General features: G+C 42.5%; 1 protein-coding gene across 1 annotated transcript in view; it reads left to right on the top strand.

Moving 5' to 3' along the window:
- Positions 1-22877, top strand: part of LOC126198283 (peroxidase-like) — a 187754-nt gene that overhangs the window by 115956 nt on the left and 48921 nt on the right. Inside the window, exon 7 of the mRNA XM_049934712.1 lies at positions 12366-12563. Coding sequence (XP_049790669.1) covers positions 12366-12563 — 198 coding nt within the window. The remainder of the gene's footprint in view (positions 1-12365; positions 12564-22877) is intronic.

Below are 22877 nucleotides of genomic sequence, written 5' to 3'. Positions count from 1 at the left end.
CGCGAAATATGGGAGAGAATGTGGCAGAAATGATACAGGATTTGGGCTGGAAATCATTAAGAGGAAGGCGTTATCGTTTCGACGGAATCTTCTCACGAAATTCCAATTATCAACTTTCTCCTCCGAATGCGAAAATATTTTGTTGACACCGACCTACATAGAGAGGAACGATCATCACGATAAAATAAGGGAAATCAGAGCTCGTACGGAAAGATATAGGTGTTCATTCTTTCCGCGCGCTATACGAGATTGGAATAATAGAGAATTGTGAATGTGGTTCGATGAACTCTCTGCCAGGCACTTAAATGTGATTTGCAGAGTATCCATGTAGATGTAGATGTAGATATGAACAGTCATAACGAGCTTTCGAAGTTTTCTACTAGATCATTTAAATACACTGTAAACAGTAACAGTTCTACACACTTTCTTGAGGTGCCCTGGAAATTATCTATACATCTGTCGATTTTGTTCCGTAAGGTCGGTGTGTTGAGTTCTGTCTGCAAGTAAGTCTTGAATCTACTCGCAAATCTGGACCGATACTGAATAAGCTCGTATTTTTTCACTAAACGGCAGCCAATGTCTTCCTGAACTCAAGAAACACGGCATCAACCTGAGCGCCGTTGTCTACGGCGCCATAGATCTCGTGAAGGAACAGAGTGAGCTGAGATTCGCAAAAATCTCTGTTTGCAGTATCCATGTTTACTTTTGTAGACGAGATTTTCGTTCTCCTAAACCGTCAAATTCTTGAGCATAAAACATGTTCCATAATTCTACAACAGACTGACGTCAACGTTGTAGGCTTATAGATAGGTCCATCTCCCATACGACTCGTCTTGAAAACGGGAATGACCTGTGCTTTTTTTCAGTCGCTAGATACACTTCGTTGTTCGAGCGAACTACGATAAAGTGCTGGCAGAAGGCCAGCAAGTTCTTTCGCATAATCTTTGTAGAATCTTACAGGTATCTCATCTGGTACTGATGCCTTTCTACTATTAAGCGGTTGTAGTTGATTTTCTATTCCACGACCGATTATTTATATATCCGCCATTTCGACATTTCTACGATTATTGAAAGAAGGGACCGTTAAGATCTACCGCGATGAAAAACTGAATTCAGTATCTGGGCCTTCTGTTTGTTACCTTACGTTTCGGTGCCAGTACGGTTACTGAGTGATTCAAGTGGTTATTTCGAACCAGTTACGATTTTACGTAAAACCGAAACGTCTTCGTAATCTTAGTCAGATCCATTGACAAAGTTTTACTTTCAAAGTCATTTGACGCCTTTCTCATTGCTCTCCTTACGCTCATATTCACTTTTTCAGCTTTTGTTTGTCAACTAGGTTTTGACTTCTCTTGAATCTGTGATGGAGCACTATTTACATGGAAACGGGACGTGCTATTACGATTTATTTGATCGCAGCTGGCTGTCGTTGGGCAGTGTCTCGTTTCAGCTACTGCTTTTTCTATTCTCGATGATATCATTTTCCGCACTGTCTATTACTGTTAAGATTATTTAATTATTTGGTTCTCGCCAATTTACTGCCATTTAGCAACTTAAAAGACAAATAATTGAGGTATATTACAAAACATAAACTGATCACATAGTAGCGGTACAAGTATAACAAAGCACTTTAGAAGCTAACTGTGATTGACACGCACGTAGTATATTTTAGAATAGGTTTTCGTATTTTAAAACAAGAAATTGAAGAACAATATTACAACATTAACAATTATCAGTGTTATAGGGGGACAAATACTCGTATAAATATACACATATGCATTTAACAATGATTTGAACATGCTGCGTAAAAATTTTACACGGGTATTTACCAGAGTTAATTGTTCTGGCAACATAAGTTAATAAACAAAACGAAAACAACGGGAGACTAGGAATACAAATGGTCAGAGGCTAAATCGAAGTACTATACAGGGTGTTACAAAAAGGTACGGCCAAACTTTCAGGAAACATTCCTCACACACAAATAAAGAAAAGATGTTATATGGACATGTGTCCGGAAACGTTTAATTTCCATGTTAGAGCTCATTTTAGTTTCGCTCAATGGAGCACGTTATCATGATTTCATACGGGATACTCCACCTGTGCTGCTAGAACATGTGCCTTTACAAGTACGACACAACATGTGGTTCATTCACGATGGAGTTCCTGCACATTTCAGTCGAAGTGTTCGTACGCTTCTCAACAACAGATTCGGTGACCGATGGATTGGTAGAGGCGGACCAATTCCATGGCCTCCACGCTTTCCTCACCTCAACCCTCTTGACTTTCATTTATGGGGGCATTTGAAAGCTCTTGTCTACGCAACCCTGGTACCAAATGTAGAGACTCTTCGTGCTCGTATTGTGGACGGCTGTGATACAATACGCCATTCTCCAGGGCTGCATCAGCGCATCAGGGATTCCATGTGACGGAGGGTGGATGCATGTATCCTTGCTAACGGAGGACATTTTGAACATTTCCTGTAACAAAGTGTTTGAAGTCACGCTGGTACGTTCTGTTGCTGTGTGTTTCCATTCCATGATTAATGTGATTTGAAGAGAAGTAATAAAATGAGCTCTAACATGGAAAGTAAGCGTTTCCGGACACATGTCCACATAACATATTTTCTTTCTTTGTGTGTGAGGAATGTTTCCTGAAAGTTTGGCCGTACCTTTTTGTGACACCCTGTATACGTATAAAATATATATTAACATGAAAAGATGGAACACGTAAAAGAAAAAAAAATTGTAAAATAGTAAACTGGTAGCCAAGATCGCAGGAATTCGTTTTATTCCATTATTACCGGTTTCAGCGAAACTAAAGCCGCCATCATCGGATCTTAGGACACATACAGGTTACAACATCAAAGCAAACAATGGTGATACTAATAGATGCCTATAGCACGCAGGCCTTACAAAATTGTCGTAAGTAGCACATAGGCGTCCAAGAGAGATGTGCTACTTACGACAATTTTGTAAGGCCTACGTGCTGTAGGCAACTATTAGTATCACCATTGTTTGCCTTGATGTTGTAACCTGTATGTGTCCTAAGATCCGATTGTGGCATCTTTAGTTTCGCCGAAACCGGTAATCATGGAATAAAAAGAATTACTGCGATCTTGGCTACCAGTTTATTGTTTTAGAATCATCTAGATCATGAGCACAATGTGCTCCCTACAAAAAATTTTACGAAAATATTATCTTGTTTAATTAACTTGATGAAATCTTTTCATGTTGTCACCGGTGTCATGGCGTTGTCTTGGCGCTATAGACCTATAGTGTTCAACACTATCGGACGTGGGGTTCCTCCCTCTTTGTGTATATTCGGACGGCCCTAAATCCCTGGTGGTACCAGTGCTCCGGGATACAGCATTCTGCGCATATCCTTAATTCAATGGATTTCAGTGTTTGGTGTTGCCTAGCATTATCTGCAGATACTTAACAATATAAAACTTTTATCCATTATCGATGTGGAACACTGCGACTGTGATGGACAAAGGTTTCCAGAAATTGATGTACCAAGCCGTCTTTTGTGTTATTCTTCAATTTTTGTTTTCTATTACTGGTTTTGAATCAGATAGCGATTCATCATCAGAATGTGCATATTTATTGCTTTTTTTTTAGCATTGTGGGGGAAGTTTAGCTGTGGCAAGATGTAAAAGCGACACATGAAACACTGAATATGGCGAGATTTATACACATTATAACATCGATTTAGTTACATTACTTAGAGCTGTTGGTATGTGTTGGTTTGTTCTTGATGTACACATAATGAGTGTTTTCCAATGACGTCAATTTTGCAGCGCTTCACAACAACTTCCACATTCTTTACAAAACGTAAATAAACCAAAGATTATGACTAAATTTATGTTCAGGGAGTTTGTGCTGGAGCAGAGAGTTTCTTTGTTCAGCATTTATACTGCATATTGGCGACAGTAAGTATTATGTATACATCCATTTACATTATATTCATTATTCAAAAAAATGACGTGCATTTACATTGCAGAATTGATATGTGCTATTTACAGAATCTATTAAACAATGAATTTGGATGATATTTCATCTACAATTTTAGTACTGAATTTTTTTTTTATTTTTATTTATTTTTTTAATTTTTTTAGTTATGGGGGCATTTGAGAGGGTGGGTGGAATATGGGGAAGAGGAAATTGTGTGTGTGGTGTGTGCTTATGTATGTATGCGTGTGTGTGTGTGTGTGTGTGTGTATATGTGTGTGTGTGTGTGTGTGTGTGTCCGTGCGTGCGTGCATATGACAGTCTTTTTGTCGTGGGTTGTTTAGTATATCGAGTTTAAAAATTCACTGAAATTTTGAAAAAATAGATTATTTGCTAAGTTCGTTTAATATGGCGTGGGGCGACTTACGGTTATGAGTGAAAATCACTAATTGACTCAGGAGATGCATGTTTATTCCTTTGTCTAAAGTGTGTAGAATATGGAGGTTTGTTTTTCTATCTGCAATTCAATGACTATTTTGTGCTATGTGAGCTGCAAAACTATTCATTACAGTCGCAGTGTTATACATCCATAATGGATAAAAGTTTCATTTCGCTACAAATCTAGGAAAAGGAACAATGAATACAAATAGAAAGTGTAACCTGAAGTGAATGAAAACAATTTTCGAAATTAAAATCGAAAAGAAGCGTATATCAGAGAACGTTATTCCCAATTATGTTAAAGTCGTAGTCGAAGACCAAGTCAAATGAGTACAAGCAACCAAAAGCAACTGTGAAATCGTATAGATCAAAAACGAAATTACGGCTAATTATGAACAATAAGACTTACTCGATAAAGATATTTACTGGCTGCGCCTATCGTTAAGCATATATCTCATGCTATTCCCTCTTGTAAAATTCTTAGGCGTAATTAAGCAATCTTTGAATAAAGAAACGCTAAAAATCTCACCAAAACAAAAGAAGAAGCTCACTGTCCTGATAACTAAAAGATCCACCAACTTTCAGTTAACTCACGTGCTGAACAACATATTTTCTCTGACAGAATAGAGAACACAACAAGCACAGAACTAAATTTGTTAAATATAGGGCTTAAACACAATATTGCCACCAAACTTGATGAAAACACTGTTAAAGATATAATTGCTAACACTAAAATAGCCTGTCTGCGAGAAAAGTTAAGTCAAAATGAACAAAATGCTCTAGCAAATAAAGGAAATAAAGTTATGAAGAAAAACCTAAAAACAAAAAAATCTCCACAGAAACATCCTTAAGAAAGCTACAATACTAAAGAAAAACTAATAGTAATGTAATCGTCCTTAAGGCAGACAAAAGCAGTGCAGCGGTAATAATGTATGAATCAGAGTAGCCCTACATTAACAACACTTTAGAATTTTGGAAAAATAACATTATAACTGAATCAGAATCTGATTCTACCCCAAAATACCAAGCTAAAATAAAAAAAACCTGATGAGGAGCTGCAATTTTCTCCTAACATCCAAGGAAGCCAAACACTGCATAAAAATGAACTCTACAACTCCATAGTCCAGATCATGGCCCAAAATTCACAAACAAGGACATCTTATATGTCCATTAGTCAACTCAGTACGCAGCAGTGGATCAAAAATGACTAAAATACTTCATGAAGTTCTTATAAATCGTAGACATTTACAACCAACTACTTTGAAAAAAAAAAAATCTATGAATTGACTGATAGAATCTGAGATATCAGTAAAACATTCGCTATGTTTTCCAGAATAATGTGTGCACAAAGAACAAACCGGTAGCCACTTATAACTGCAAGTGATGCCATTAAAGAAATCTGATAATGTGAATATATCTCGCCACACTCCATACTTACATGTTTCGTTTTTACATCTCGCCACAGATAAACGACCCCCAAAATGCTGCATACATTCAGTAAATATGTACTACCTGAAGATGAACCGCCAGACGATCAAAACCGGTCATGGAAATTAAAAATTGAAGAATAAAACAGAAGCCAACTGGTTCCAGAAATTTTTGGAGACCTTCATAACAAAACACTTCGTCTAGGTACGGTCTTTGGCACAGGCAACAAGACACGCAGAAACAACGGCCTATATTAGCCTCCACGCAGCTCCAGATGATTAGACACTCATTGCTGTTGTGGTCTTCCATCCGACGGTTTTACAAAACTCCGCACGGTATTCTAATCGGTGCAAGTCTCTTCATTTCTGCATAACTATTGAAAACTACACCTAATTGAATCTGCTTTCTGGAAGGCTTGGTCTCCCTCTACAATTTTCAGCCCAATTCACTTTCCTTCATCAGCGAATTGGCGATTCTTTGATGCTCAAGGTGTGTCCTATCGGTCGAACCCTCCTTTTAGTCAGATTATGCCATAAATTTCTTTTTTCCACAATTCGATTCACTATGTCTTCATTAGTTATTCGGTCTAGCCAGCTAATCTTCAGCGTTCTCCACATTTCATAAGCTTCTTTACTCTTCTTCTCCTACTATTTGTCGTCAACGAATCACTTCTGTACAAGATACGCTATAGAGAAACACCTTCAGAAAAGACTGTGTAACCTTTAAAAATATTTTAAAAATTAACAAACTTCTCTTCTTCTGTAACGCTATTGCTGCTAATTACCAATCTGCATTCTATATTCTATCTATTTCGACCATCGTCAGCTATTTTTCTGTCTAAATGCAATTTTTAGTATCTCTTCCCCTAATCTAACTTTTCTCAGCATCGGCTCATTTAATTCGGCTACAGTCAATTGCTTTGTTTTATTTTCTTTATGTTCGTCTGATAGTATCTTTAAAAGACATTGCCCACTCCACTCAGCTGCTCTTCCAGGTCCTTTCCCTTTGTATTAGAATTACAATGTCACCGGCAAATGTCAAAACTTTTATTTCTTCATCGTAAAGTTTGATTCCCTATCCACATTTCTGATTGTTTTCTTTTACTGGTTGTTCAAATGACAGATTGAATGATATAGGGGATAGGCTGCAACCCTGTCTCGCTCCCTTCTCAACCACTGCTTCCCTTTCATGCCGTTTGACACCTATAAAGGCAGTCTGGTTTCCCTACAAACTGTGGATAACCTTCCGCTCCTTGTATTTTACACCTGCTTCCATAAAAGTTTAAGAGCATATCGCAAGCTCTCTCTAAATCTACATATCCTATAAACTACAGGCTTACAACGATGGTTTGTACCAAGTCCCTTATTTGTAAGGAAGAAACACATCAACATTATGAAATTGTTAGTGACGTCCCCATGATAACTGGACTACCTTGATGATCGCCAGATTTCGTTAACAAAACATGCAGCGACAACAGCTGGTTTATGAAACTGATAACTGTGAGTGTGGCTTTCTAGGCTCTAACCGTTCTACCCAGGAACCCCTACGATCGGCCTCCACGTCACTGCACTGCCCTCTCATTTCAACGAGCAGTCTGCTGATAAACACCCTCACCCAACCAGTGGGCACTCGCTACTTGTGAGCCAGCGCGTCACTTTTCAGGAGGGAAGGTCATCAGGATTTAATTATCACCTCAAAACAGTGAAGCTACGTAATTAATATTTTTTTTTTTTTTTTTTTTTTTTGTTGGTACATGCGTGCACCTCTGGCAAACACTGAAATCCCGGCGCCAGAGTACCGTAGCACGCTGCTAGAGGACGCAAAACAGAATAACGGAGACCACTGAAACAGTGGTGCATCCTCTGGAAATTCGTTTTCCCTAGCAACGGAAGTGTCACAGCTGTGTCAAGACAGTCCGCGAGGCTAAAAAAATCATCTGGATTTACGTGACACAGCTGCGGCCGAAAACGAATTTCCATATGATACTCCATTCTTTCAGTGCTATCTGTCATTTTGTTTTCCTTCCTCCAGCGACGTGCTACGGTACTGTGGCACAGAGATTTGCCAGGACTGCTGAGATGTACCTGTAAACAATGAAAATATTAATTGTGTAGCTTGGTTCTAGGCGCTCAGTCCGGAGCCGCGCGACCGCTACGGTCGCAGGTTCGAATCCTGCCTCGGGCATGGATGTGTGTGATGTCCTTAGGTTAGTTAGGTTTAAGTAGTTCTAAGTTCTAGGGGACTAATGACCACAGATGTTAAGTCCCATAGTGCTCAGAGCCAATTGTGTAGCTTTACTTTTTCGAGGTCATAATTAAAACTTTATGAGTACAGCTCGTGTATAACTAAAACATTTCCACTTCACTCAAGCCGGCCGAGGTGGCGGAGTGGTTCTAGGCGCTACAGTCTGGCACCGCGCGACCGCTACGGTCGCAGGTTTGAATCCTGCCTCGGGCATGGATGTGTGTGATGTCCTTAGGTTAGTTAGGTTTAAGTAGTTCTAAGTTGTAGGGGACTGATAACCACAGATGTTAAGTCCCATAGTGCTCAGAGCCATTTGAACCATTAAATTTCAAACCGCTCCGTAGCGTCTTGTGAAGTGAGGGCATACAAGGATGTGACCAAAGTCGTGGCATACCTCCTAATATCGTGTCAGATCTCCTTTTGGTCGCCGTAGTGCAGCAACCCCCCATAGCAAGGGCTCAACGAGTCGCTGGAAGTCCCCAGCAGAAATATTGAGAATGCTGTCTCTATAGCAGGGCCGGCCAAACGCTGCACAGTGTGCAGACGTGCGGAAGTGCTGCACATGTGCGCACGTGTGCGACAGCGAGCGACAGCGACATCTGTTATTAGACATGTGTCCTAAATGAACGGCGGCGGTTCCACTTCCCTGTTTATGTGGTACACGCAAGAGCTTGTTTGTGAAAGATTTTTCTCGGTGATGAAAATGAATAAATCAAGGTTTCGATCAAGCATAAGTGATGAAAATCTTCGCAACTGCTTTCGTTTGTCAATGAACCGTGCTTTTGCGCCCGATTTTAACTATATCATTTCTCATGACGAGTGATAAACGTGTTTGGATTTATTCTTTTCACAATTAAAAATTATTGTTTACTAACTGTGCATTATTGCCTCATTCTGCTCCATGTTAAATTATTATCAGGAAAATTGGTCATTAAACCGATTGTTCCAATGTATACTTACATTTAGGAGTTTTTATTAGTGTGAGAAGGGCTACGCTCAGCTGAAGTCGATAAAACATAACATTCATCTAATTGTCGGTTACTATGGAGATTTAAGACGGAACTGATGAAAGATATAGCAATAATGGCATTGAAATAACAGGTGATCATCGACAGGTCTGCGGTTATCATTCTGTTCAGAGGTCAGTGAGACAGAAATTATGTGGGTGTAACTGAGGGCACCGAGAATTAGTTATAGGAAACCTTGCATTAGTTTAGTGTTATTTGAAATCATAAATAAGGTTAGTTGGAAGTCGCTAAGTGCTCTTTCTTAAATACTAGATCAAAAGCATTACGGGTATTTACGTGCCGTCAATCAAGCTGCTTTAATAAAAACCCACGAGTGTTAACTGTATTGCTTGTCTTACTAGTTTAAACTGTTCACATAAAAGTAGACGTCTGAATGAGCAGACTGTGACAGTAATGTTTAATACGCGAAATATCTTCCTATGGTTGGCTTGCAAGCTGTGGAAAGAGCACTAGAATGCGCCGGTACAGAGTACCCCAGCAGGTGGATAAAGCGACATCTATGCTTAGAAACATGCACTACATGAACGATGACGGCTGCGGCGTGCACGCTGTGACCCGGAAGTTGCACATGTGCAGGAGCACCGCACGCGTGCAGAATTTCTGGCCGGACCTGCTCTATAGTCATCTATAATTGCGAAAGTGTTGCCTGTGCAGAATTTTGTGCACGAACACACATTTCCATTATGTGCCATTAATGGTCAATGGGATTCATGTCGGGCAATCTGGGTGGCCAAATCATTCGCACTAACTGTCCATAATGTTCTTCAAACCAACCGCGAACAATTGTGACCCATTGTCATGACGCACGTCATCTATAAAAGTTCCACCGTTGTTTGGGAACATGAAGTCCATGAACGGCTGGATATGGTCTCCAAGCAGAAGAACATAACCGTTTCCAGTCAATGATCGGCTCCGTTGGCCCAGCCCATTCTCTGTAAACACAGCCCACACCATTACAGAGCCACCACCAGCTTGCAGAGTGCCTTGTTGACAACTTGGGTCCACGGCTTCGTGGGATCTGCGCCACACTCTCGCCCCACCACCTCTTACCACCTGAAATCGCGACTCCTCAGACCGGGTGACGGCTTTCCAGCCGTCTATGGCCCCATCGATGTGGCCTCGAGCCCAGAAGAGGCGGTGCAGGCGAAGTGGTGCTGTTAGCAAAGGCACTCTCGTCGATCTTCTGCTGCAATTGCCCGTTAATGCCAAATTTCACCTCACTGTCCTTACGGATACGTTCGTCGTACGTCCCACATTAATTCTGTGGTTATTTCTCGCAGTGTTGCCTGTCTGTTAGCACTGAAAACTCTGTCCGGCCTGATAGCTGAGTGATCAGCGTGACGGATTGCCGTCCTAAGGGGCCCGGGTTCGATTCCCGACTGGGTCGGAGATTTTCTCCGCTCAGGGACTGGGTGTTGTGTTGTCTTCATCGTCATTTCATCCCCATTCGGCTCGCAGGTCGCCCAGTGTGGCGTCGAATGTAATAAGTCCTGCACCAAGGCGGCCGGACCTACCCTGTAAGTGGCCTCCCGGCCAATGACGCCAAACGCTCATTTCCATTTCCACTGAAAACTCTACGCAAACGTCGCTGCTGTCGGTAGTTAAGTGAAGGTCGTCGGTCACTGTGTTGTCTGCGATCAGAGGTAATGCCTGAAATGTGGTACTCTCAGCACACTCTTGATACTGTGGATCTTGGAAATCGAATTTCCTAACGATTTCGAAATGGAATGTTCCACACATCTAGTACATCTCCATCTATTCTAAATTGGTTAATTCCCGTCGTGCGGTCATAATCACTTCGGAAACCTTTTCACATAAACTGCCTCAATGCAAATGACAGCTCTGCCAGTTGACCGCCCTTTTGTGCTTTGTGTACGCGATACTACCGCCATCTCTATATGTGCATATCGCAGTCCCAAGACTCTAATCACCTCAGTGTGTGACACACTTTATGGTGATCCGTCCATCGGAGGGCGACATTAAGCTCGGCAACCTTACTGGTGCTATGTGAAAAAATGGTTCAAATGGCTCTGAGCACTATGGGACTTAACATCTGTGGTCATCAGTCCCCTACAACTTAGAACTACTTAAACCTAACTAACCTAAGGACAACACACACATCCATGTCCGAGGCAGGATTCGAACCTGCGACCGTAGCGATCACGCGGTTCCAGACTGAAGCGCCGAACCGCACCGCCACACCGGCTGGCGGTCCTATGTGAAAGGAACAGGTTGTGTGCCAGCACTAGGTTTCACCCTGTCCCTTTATCCGTAACAATTGAAACCCAACACTACACCGTATAGCCACTCGTCACAGTCATCCACAGGACACAGATCTCGCACACACAAGTCAGAGGAAGGCAATGACAAACTACTTCGACTAGGACGTTACCTAAGACAGCGATGCAGTATTCCTGCATCTGTTCCCCTACAATCATTCCAAGTGTGTGGGAACGCTTTGACTTTGTACCACCATTAAGTTCACAGAGCGACTGAAAGATGTGGCACTGGAAAAATTGAAGAGGCGGCTCAGAGAGCATAGCTGTGTCTGCGATGGTGTAGTCATAATACAGGGTATCTCAAAAAGAATGACCCGATCTTAAGTAGAATTATTTATTAGGAAGAAGGGCTTAACACCAACAAATTGCATACTAAATTACTCAGAAAACACAAAAGTTTATAATAATCCACCATAAATGTTCAGTATATCCGCCATTGGCTGCGCGGACGACATCTAGCCGATAGCCGAATTCATCCCAAACTGAGCGTAAGGTGTCTTCTGTCACTGAAGCTACAGCAGCTGATATCATCAGTGTCACGAGGTAAGGGAGGAACGTTTAGCACGTTTCGAGTATGAAACGTCCGCTGAACTTCGATCACTGATTGAGTACGAATAAATTCAATAACTCAATGCGCTTTCCAGTGCGCAGACGCCATATTGCCCGAGACTGGCTGCACGCTCCAGGTCAGTGCTCGTAGCGACATCTAGCGGATTTTTCTGAAACTCTAGACCATTCTGATTACATCGAGGGCTGTTTCAGTTACCAAGTGACACACCCTGTGGTCTCAACCGCCGTAATTGAGCCGCACCCGGATTCCAATCCTTAATTTACCTCTAATTCATTTCGAAAGCGATTCGTGTAAATTGTTTACCAAATGAATTGGAGTTCGGATTCGAGTCTGCGTGCGGCACAATGTTTTAGTGTGCCCGGAAGTGTGACGAGCTGATTTGCCTCGCCGAGAGCGTAACGCGCTCATCTGTGTGCGCGTGTTGCAGCGGACCTGCGGCTGAACCAGAACGTGCAGCTGGTGTCGCTGCACACGGTGCTGATCCGCGAGCACAACCGCCTGGCCAGGGGGCTGGCTGAGCTGAACCCGCGCTGGGACGACGAGAGGCTCTTCCAGGAGGCCCGCCGCATACTCATCGCCCAGTACCAGCACATCTCGTACGCCCACTACCTGCCGCCGATACTGGGTGCGTAGCAACACGTCCGGCAGCTGTCAGTCACACAGCTGTCTACTGCAGCTCACGTAAAGCCCTCTCTACACTATTGCATCTACATGATTACTCTGCATTTCGCATTTAAGTGCTCGGAGAAGATTGGGTGCATAGTTATACACATGTTCCATAGATAATTTCCATGATTCTTTTATAGAAATTACGTAGGACGGGTGAGTTTACAAAATATGTACATGTGATTAGTGGCAAGATTAATAAACACGTGTCATTTTTTAGTTCTACTCAAGCAACTACACTAAACACTAGCTCCTTTCTCTACCTGTATATCTCTATCTATCTTTTTTAGGAAAAAAGGGCGCCAACAGTTTTCAAATCGAAATTCGTCCACGGAGTAGAAGGAATTGTGCAGGACAAATGATTTTATGTTAGGTTGGATTTAAACTTTTTTGTTACTGGGCTGCAAACTGAACGAGCTTCTGAACCACTGATAGATTTAATAGGGTGTAGTGAAGGTTATTTTTCCTTCTAGAGTTGTGTTTGGTCGTGCGGTAGCGTTCTCGCTTCCCGCGCCCGGGTACCCGGGTTCGATTCCCGGCGGGGTCGGGGATTTTCTCTGCCTCGTTATGACTGGGTGTTGTGTGTTGTGTGATGTCCTTAGGTTAGTTAGGTTTAAGTAGTTCTAAGTTCTAGGGGACTGATGACCATAGATGTTAAGTCCCATAGTGCACAGAACCATTCGAACCATTTTTTAGAGTTGTGCTTATGGCCCTCACTGTCATGAACTGTTTATGACGAATTTTATTGCAACATATGTATTGTATTGCATTGTATTGTATGTTAACCGGGGGCCTAGAAACGACGGAGAGGGTCCGTCCCTGCCGCAGCCGCAGTGGTCCACAAACCCCACGACGACTACCGCAGTCCACTTCACCCCTCCACCTCCCCACACCAAACCACTCTTTCGGCGTTATTGTGCAGTTCGGCTCCCGGTGGACACCTCCCCCTCTCCCCCCCCCCCCCCCCCAAAGGGAACATCTCACACCAGACAAGTGTAACCGCTATGTTTGCGTGGTAGAGTAATGGGGGTGTACGCGTACGTGGAGAATCTCTTTGCGCAGCAATTGCCGACATAGTGTAACTGAGACGGAACAAGGGGGACCAACTCGCATTCACCGAGACAGATGGAAAACCGCCTAAAAACCATCCATAGACTGACCTGCTCACCGGACCTAGACACAAGTCTGGCTGGCGGATTCGTGCCGGGGCCCAGGCGCTCCTTCCCAGTCTGGAAAGCCGTGCGTTAGACTACACGGCTAATCGGGCGGGCTAATATATGTATTGTGACGAAGCAGTTTAAAATACCTAGCTCCTTGGAGAGGTACCTACATAACAAGGTCCATTGAACCACTTTCAGGCTGTTTCATGAGCATTTCGAATAGCACCTTAATTTTTCCGAGGGAGCTCTGTTTTCTTTTCTGTCCATGATCACTTCTCTCTATGTAGGTGGGAGTCAAAGAAATATTTTCGCATTCGGGGTAGAAAGTTGGTCGTTGGAAGTTTGTGAAAAGATCTGGCTGCAGCGAAATTAGTTTTTCTTTTAATGACAGCCAGTCAAAGTCGCGTATCATATCCGTAACACCCTCACCCCTATTTCGCTATAACACAAATACGAGCTGCTCTTCTTTGAAGTTTTTCAGTGGCTTCGTCGCTCCTATCTGTGAGGATCCCATACCACACAGCAATATTCTAGCAAAGGACCCAAAAACTGTAGTGTGGACAGTTCCTTTAGTAGATCTGTTGCATCCTCAGAGCGTTCTGCCAATAAAACACAGTCTTTAGTTCGCCTGCTCCACAACATTATATATGTGATCGTTCCAACTTCAGTTGTCCGTAATTGTAATCCCTAGGTATTTAGTGGAATCGACGTTCTTTAAATTCGAGTGATTTATCGTGTAATCTAAAATTGTTTTTCTTTTTTAGTACTGGTGTGGAGCACATTTTACTTTTTACTGTTCAGCGTCAGTTGCCACTTTTCGCACCATGCATATGCCTTGTGTAAATCATTTTCTTATTTCTATCGATATTCTGACGAATTTACTAGGCGGTAGACGATAGTATCATCTGCAAACAATCTTAGGGGGCTGCTCGTATCGTCCCCTAAATCATGTATATACAAGGTGTGTCTGAAAAATTCCGTAAATAGTCTCAGAAATCTACAAACAAAATACTCTTAATGGCCTTCAAAATAATCACTATTAGTTACACCACACTTCTGACATCGATTGTAAGGCTGTTGCAAACTGTTAGCAAAATGCTTTTCGTGCAATCGCACTAAGCACCACGACCACGCATTGTGAAATATCCGCGTCATTACAAGAGATGAGGCCGGGTGCTACTAATACGATCTGACGACCAAGCGACAGTAAGTGGCATGGCGTTCATCGTCTTCCTGCCTCTCATAAAAAGACGTCTGACAAAATCCAAAATTAAGACGATGTTGTTTGTATTTTTCGGCAACTAGGACTTAATCCGTAATGAATTCTATCCGAGGAAAGTGAGGAATACGATGAACACTGTACCACTGACTGTCGATTGGTCTCCATATCGTATTGGTAGCACCCCGTCTCGTATCCTGTAATGATGCCGATCTCCAACCAAGCGCGACCACGAGCGATTCCACAAGAATGGTTCGCAGAAAGTTTCCAACAGCGTTACAACCGATGTCAGAAGTTTGTTGCAGCTCATGGTGATTACTTTGAAAGTCGGTAAATGTATTTTGTCTGTAAGCCTTGTTTTATTTTCTGTAACCATTGGCCGAACTTTTCAGACACACCTCGTGGATCAAGAATAGTATATGGCCTATAATACCTTCTTGGAGAACCCCTGACGTCATTTCCGTTTCACTGTATGACTTCGAGCCAGTTACTCCGAAGCGTGACCTTTGTGACAGGAAATCACAAATCCATTCGCACTCGCACAACTAAGACGGCACTCTGTGGCCACGCAATTTCTTTAGAGACCGTTGGTGAGGAGCGGTGTCAAAAGCTTCAGGAAACCTAGAAAAATTGAATCAGCTTAAGCTTTCCTGTCGGCAGCACTCATTACTCATTATTTCATTGACGGAACGTTAAAAGGGATTACGCAAACTCCCTCATTAATAAAACTTGTAACTTTCTTTAATAATATAACTTTGTCTTATCCAGATTTACTGTGTGGTGTGTTGTTGAGCAAATGGTGTGCTTAATCAGTTTTACTGTAATCCAAAGAAAAATTAAACAACTTAATCTGGAAAACCAGTATATAATACCTATGATGAAATCAATATCTCTGAAATTTGCTCAGTCTCGTGAGCACTGAGTCCTGTGGCCCTGTGCAATAAACTGGTAATATCCCCTACGCAATAAACAATGAAATACAATTTTCTTAGCTCTTGAGTCGCAACGGATGTAATCTTGGTATTCTGTTCTCTCCACAGTAGGCATACAATATATTCAATCTTGGCTCAGCGAAGTGCAATGCCGGCCGTAAAATAGCTTCATACAAAGAATGTCACTCGAAATCTTAGAGGAGAGGTACTGATAACAGGATATGCCAAGACCGAATTTTCATTTCGAAAATTGTATTCAAAATAAAGTTTCTCCTTCCCAAAATTTAATATGAAACATTTTACGTTAACTTCAAAATCAGTGAACTTCTCAACTGTTCTACAGTTCTTACTTACTGACGTAGTTAATAATACTTAGATTGTTACATGAAAAAAGGTCTAACATCGTTTGACAAAATAGAGTCCAAAATTTAACTTGTCTGTATCAGGGTTAAAAATACACACAAAATGTTACGAATCGGGTATACCTAATTACCCTATACTTTAAATCTAATGGCAAATACTTGGTTGCTACATTAAAGGGACGCTACTGTTAGAATAAGCAAAAGCAACATTACTTTGCTGCTTACTGAAAACTAAATATACAAAATTTCATTACCTTACAAAACTGTATTATGCTGCGTCCATAGGCCAACAGCTAAATTCTCACAGCTAGCCACTAGCTTAAAGTCTTAGATCCTACCTTTAACAGAGCTCAACGGCAACGTAAATCACATACAGGGTACAAAATCAAAGACAAAAAGTACTGAACAATGAAATTAATGGAAAACAAGGCGGTGCATAAGAATGCCGATGAACTGTGGAAGAATTTTTATACAAGTTAGTAAACCGCGTTACGCCAAAAAAAGTGTAACTACTATTATTGCTACAGAGTGGTTGAGGGAACGACTGGCAAAGCTGTCGCCAATTGTAACGTTCTTCAAAAAAAGAAATAAATTTAAGATTACGTTTAACGAAGTCTGAACCGTGGAATGGATAGAAAACTCGGATTGTCGTGTGGCGTGTTGTAACAGCGAATGTTTCTGTACCCGGGGACAAAGATTTTCCCGCCGCCAAATGTCATGCAATTACGTGGATCAAGGGGTAGCCGGTCGCTTATCTCTTTCATGAGGGACCTAAATCCCGCCTCGACTTCTGGACCTATTTGCGAACAGTCCATGCAGCTCTCGAAAACACGACACGTTACCGAACTATCTTCGAGGGGTCTTTGTTAGACCTCCACTAAGTTAGGTGGTGCCTGGAGCTGAGGGCACCTCCTCCCCCCTGCCCCGCCCTTTCCAGGGACGGTGTCTGAGTTTAAGCCACCTATGATCGATTCTACCTCTGTCCTCCGCGGATGGGAAAGCGCATCGTAGATTGCGCGGATTTTATTTCTTTTTTTTTTCTTTTCTTTTTCTTAGCCAGCATTTATATTTTATTCTCTGTCGCTGATGAACCACATAATTTCATAATAATAGTGGATATTACAAAGACAAAGTGCAAATAAATAAACAACAACAACGCCTTCTACCTCTGTCGATTCCTGTGCCTCCCACTTTCCTGTGCTCCACAGGGCCGGTGGAGATGAGGGGCACACTCTGGCCAGGCCTCGGATTTCGACCCCTGCCCACTTTGCACCCGGAGCCCCCACCGGTCCACTAGCCCTTAAGGAAAAAAAAAAAAAAAGTAAGCAGGAGATCACGGATTCGAACCCCGGTCCGGTACACATTTTCATTCCTCGCCGCCGATTCCACGTAATGTCCCAAAGCAGCTGACAACAGCGATCCCTCACCTTTCCTGTTCTTTCTTTCCCTCTCCACCCTCAATTTACTGGCAACAATTACCCATACTCGTCAGCAGCATCACGAAATAGCCGCAGGTTGCTGCTCACCCTGTCCATCAGACCATTTATACAGGGTGTAAGTGCAGATATTTTTGTTTGTAGCACGTTTTTCTTGATTTCGGACAGTCATCCCACAAACGCATCATAGTCTTTACGACCTGATGTTCTCTGTACAGTCGTAACTTCACCATTAAGTGGACTCTACTTGTCAGTGTAGACTAACCAACTGGTGTCCGCATGTCCACATTTCAACATCTGACCTGCTGCCCAGGGGAAAATAAACATTAATGGCTTGCTCTTTCCATGTGTACTTGGAGGCACTAAACAACTCTGTGTTACTGTTAGCAAAACTTTTACGATTGGGCAATGCAACTCTCAGTACCAATAAAGAAATACAGTCACTGCAAAATACATTCAGCCCCTTGAGCACTGAATCCTAAGATCCTGTTAAAAACAAATAAGTTTTGATAATTTATTGCACATAACAAATAAATTAAACTGTCTTACCGCTAAAGCAGCAACGGTGGAACGGGACATATTCTGATCTTTTACAAAAAATATGAATGCTAGCTACAGACTCAGCACTGTGCAATGCTGGCCATAATACTTGAAATGCACATGAAATTCTTTTGGCTGATAAACGAGAACATTTAAGAAAATTCAACTTCTTTAAAAAATATATGACCTGATCTGGGAGGCGGTACTGATTATGGTGAATTAATAACACTCAGTTTTTTAGCAGAATGATGTTGCAAGTTAAGTTTGGCTTTTCAAAAACATCTGACAATTGAAGCTACACTACTCACAATTGATTCACAAACAATGAGATTTAAAACAGCTAGTATTATCTAATTTCATTAATCCAAAATAAATGCAAATCCTCAAATTACACATAGCTCTGTTAATAAATCTTAAAACTCCTACGAAAATGAAACATGTAACTAGACTTTGTATCAAAACCGTTTACGTACATTCTGGGGTGACTCAACAATTACAAATTATCAGCCAACTCACCTATACTAACGCGCTGGCGAAAACAGAAATCGTAATTATTGAACATCCTTATTTGTCTGAAGATTTCTGCTTCCTTGTTCAACAGTATAGACATACCTACATTAATCTAACTTGGTGGCTCCACACAGCACACCCCAAGGAATGCCTACTCCATCGTCTTTCCCTCACAGACAGGGACCTACAATTGAGCACCTAGCGCTCTCTCACACCAACAAACCAGTACAGTATCTCTGGCTCTGCGATTCGCATTATCGAGCTTATCAGAGACATTCATGGTTTATAGTATAATAGGAGGAATAGGGGATGTTGCAGATAAGGGTGAACAGTCCTACAAAACCGTAGACAATTCCTAGGGATTTTATAGTTCAATGTAACTATTAAATTAATACTGTTACTGAGTTACTGTCTTGATACGGTGCCCCACATCAAACTGTTAACGAAGGTCAGGGAATTCGGATAAGGTCCCAGATATGTCAGTAGCTCGAAGACTTCTTAAGTAATTGAAACGAGTGAGCTGTGCTTGATGGTGAGTGTTCACCAGAGACAAGGCTACCATCAGGAATGCCTCAAGGTAATGTGGTAGGATAGGTCTTATTCTCCCTATATTGGGGGTGTGACGGGTATAAGTGCAGATATTTCTATTGGTGACTAAGGACGTGTACTGAACAACATTACCTCAGCATTTACGTCATTTTCAGATGAATAATGAGTTATTAGCACTGGTATGATTTTAGGTTGTTTAGTGCCTCCAAGTACACATGGAAAGAGCAAGCCATTAATGTTTATTTTCCCCTGGGCAGCAGGTCAGATGTTGAAATGTGGACATGCGGACACCAGTTGGTTAGTCTACACTGACAAGTAGAGTCCACTTAATGGTGAAGTTACGACTGTGCAGAGAACATCAGGTCGTAAAGACTATGATGCGTTTGTGGGATGACTGTCCGAAATCAAGAAAAACGTGCTACAAACAAAAATATCTGCACTTACACCCTGTATAAATGGTCTAATGGACAGGGTGAGCAGCAACCTGCGGCTATTTCGTGATGCTGCTGACGAGTATGGGTAATTGTTGCCAGTAAATTGAGGGTGGAGAGGGAAAGAAAGAACAGGAAAGGTGAGGGATCGCTGTTGTCAGCTGCTTTGGGACATTACGTGGAATCGGCGGCGAGGAATGAAAATGTGTACCGGACCGGGGTTCGAATCCGTGATCTCCTGCTTACTTTTTTTTTTTTTTTCTTAAGGGCTAGTGGACCGGTGGGGGCTCCGGGTGCAAAGTGGGCAGGGGTCGAAATCCGAGGCCTGGCCAGAGTGTGCCCCTCATCTCCACCGGCCCTGTGGAGCACAGGAAAGTGGGAGGCACAGGAATCGACAGAGGTAGAAGGCGTTGTTGTTGTTTATTTATTTGCACTTTGTCTTTGTAATATCCACTATTATTATGAAATTATGTGGTTCACCAGCGACAGAGAATAAAATATAAATGCTGGCTAAGAAAAAGAAAAGAAAAAAAAAGAAATAAAATCCGCGCAATCTACGATGCGCTTTCCCATCCGCGGAGGACAGAGGTAGAATCGATCATAGGTGGCTTAAACTCAGACACCGTCCCTGGAAAGGGCGGGGCAGGGGGGAGGAGGTGCCCTCAGCTCCAGGCACCACCTAACTTAGTGGAGGTCTAACAAAGACCCCTCGAAGATAGTTCGGTAACGTGTCGTGTTTTCGAGAGCTGCATGGACTGTTCGCAAATAGGTCCAGAAGTCGAGGCGGGATTTAGGTCCCTCATGAAAGAGATAAGCGACCGGCTACCCCTTGATCCACGTAATTGCATGACATTTGGCGGCGGGAAAATCTTTGTCCCCGGGTACAGAAACATTCGCTGTTCGATTGTGTCTGGTGGCACTCAGAGATAGCAGGCAATGATTTGCTGCACGAAGCGCCAGACATCTTGCGAAGAGGCGCATGTCAGACAGTGGTCATCAGTGTCCAGTTGTTGGTAAAGGAGACAAAGAGGAGAATCTGACAAACCAATGTTCTGCAGTCTCTGTTTCGTGGCAAATTTCCTGTTGACTATGTGATAGCACAGTGCCCGGACGTCCGTAGGGAGGAAGGGCTGGTGCTTGGTAGTCCACACTATGGGCTACTGGGTGTATGGATGCTTGGTCTCCATCACATTCCGGAGAACATGGCGCAATAGTAGACTGTAAAAATCCTTAGTCCTGGGCGGGCGAGTAGCTGGGAGACTGGTATGTCTGTAACTGTAGTCGACGGAAAAGGTCGAAATATGAGTCAAATGAGGCATGAAGTGGCCGACAGACACCGGTGGTGAGGTGGAAGCAGGCAGGAGGATCTCAAGCAAGCTGCGTGTTAGAGATGTGCCCCGTCTGGTCCACTCTCTTCTCATGGTACTCACATATAAGAGAGCAGCTCGCATATGGACATTGACGAGCCCGAGGCGACCATCCCCTTGGGGCAGTGTAAGAAGAAATTGAACGTGAAGCAGAATTTCGAACTGGGAAGGATGGGGAATGAAGTCGTCTGTTCCCTTTCAAAGCATTGATCCAGGCATTTGTGTAATAGATTTAATAAGGTCACCGTTAACCTTAATCAGTGCAGCCTGATGACAGTTTGAAGTGCTGTATGTTAACTTCATAAGGAGAAAATAGTGGGTAAGCGACAACAAACATTATCTCAAACGATAGCCTGTATACGTCCACAAAACACAGGGTGTACATAAAGTACGGGAACATTTGCAGTTATTTATTGCACAAGAACCAAACATTGTACAGGTATCATACATATGTCAATTTGAAAAGAAACCCTGAAAGTTTGGGTTTTTTTTATGCATCCCGCCACAGCGTAGTTTGGTAATTTGCCGATAGTCAGCGCTAGTCGCAAACATGGCAAGTTCAGGTGCGAGTTCACGAACTGGCCTCCCCGATCACAAGATCTCACTTCCTCTGACGTTTTTCTGGGGGGACATATTAAATATCTGGTGTATGTACAGTATATACCACGTGATGAGCAGAGCTGCGGGAGAGAATACGGGAAGCGACTACCACATTCGACGATGCCATGCTGGGACGGGTGTGGCAAGAATTCGATTACCGTAATGACGTCTGCCGGGTCACTCATGTTTCGCATATCAAATGTTTGTAAAAAAAAGCAGCTTTCAGAATTTCTCTTCAAAATACAATATGTATGACACCTGTACAATGTTTAGTTCTTGTGTAATAAATAATTGAAAGTGTTTCCGGACTTTATGTAAACCCATTATATTGTTACTGATATTCATCTGGTGTCACAAAGAACGTGTTTTGTGTTACTAAGTTCTTCACGGGGATGTGTCCTTTGCAGTTGACAAGTTTTGCCAACAAACGAAATACCTTGAAGGCGCAGAGTAAGAAATGCGACCTGGAAGACAGCATCAAGGAACTTGGTTGGCAAACATGCCTAGTGCACGTCTTCTAATCTGGCGCCGGCCGCGGTAGTCTAGCGGTTCTAGGCGCGCAGTCCGGAACCGCGCGACTGCTACGGTCGCAGGTTCGAAAGGAAGACACTAGGGAAACAAGATTCTAAGCTAGGTTCTCGGTGAACGTCTGGTGTGGTGTGATTGATGACCTGCAACCTTGTGGTATGTGCAACTTTCCATCCCCTTGCCTCACCATAAATACTAGGAAACTCCTCATGCCATCGTAGGAAAAGTAATCCTCGGGCATGGATGTGTGTGATGTCCTTAGGTTAGTTAGGTTTAAGTAGTTCTAAATTCTAGGGGACTGATGACCTCAGAAGTTAAGTCCCATAGTGCTCAGAGCCATTTGAACCATCTAATCTGGCACCCGTATACGTATATCTTTTTCCTCCCTTATCCAACCACCAAGAAAGTTGGTTTTGTTTTCTGTTGTTTGCTTGCTTGTTTTGTTTTGGCGATTGCGCTTTAGTCTCGTCTAGTGTCTCATCATAATATCATACAACGAATGGCTGTCCTAATTACACGTGAAGTCTTTTGTTATACTCAAGTATCTTTACCGGAATACCACGTAAATGCAACATTGTGTGAGAGTAGTTGCTGAATGAAACACAATTAACAGAGTATTCAGTGATACGATTTCATTAG

The sequence above is a fragment of the Schistocerca nitens genome, chromosome 1 (assembly GCF_023898315.1).
Source record: "Schistocerca nitens isolate TAMUIC-IGC-003100 chromosome 1, iqSchNite1.1, whole genome shotgun sequence".
In the NCBI taxonomy this organism is placed as follows: domain Eukaryota; kingdom Metazoa; phylum Arthropoda; class Insecta; order Orthoptera; family Acrididae; genus Schistocerca; species Schistocerca nitens.
The sequence above is the reverse complement of the archived record's forward strand: the minus strand, read 5'-3'. Positions and strand labels throughout refer to the sequence as shown.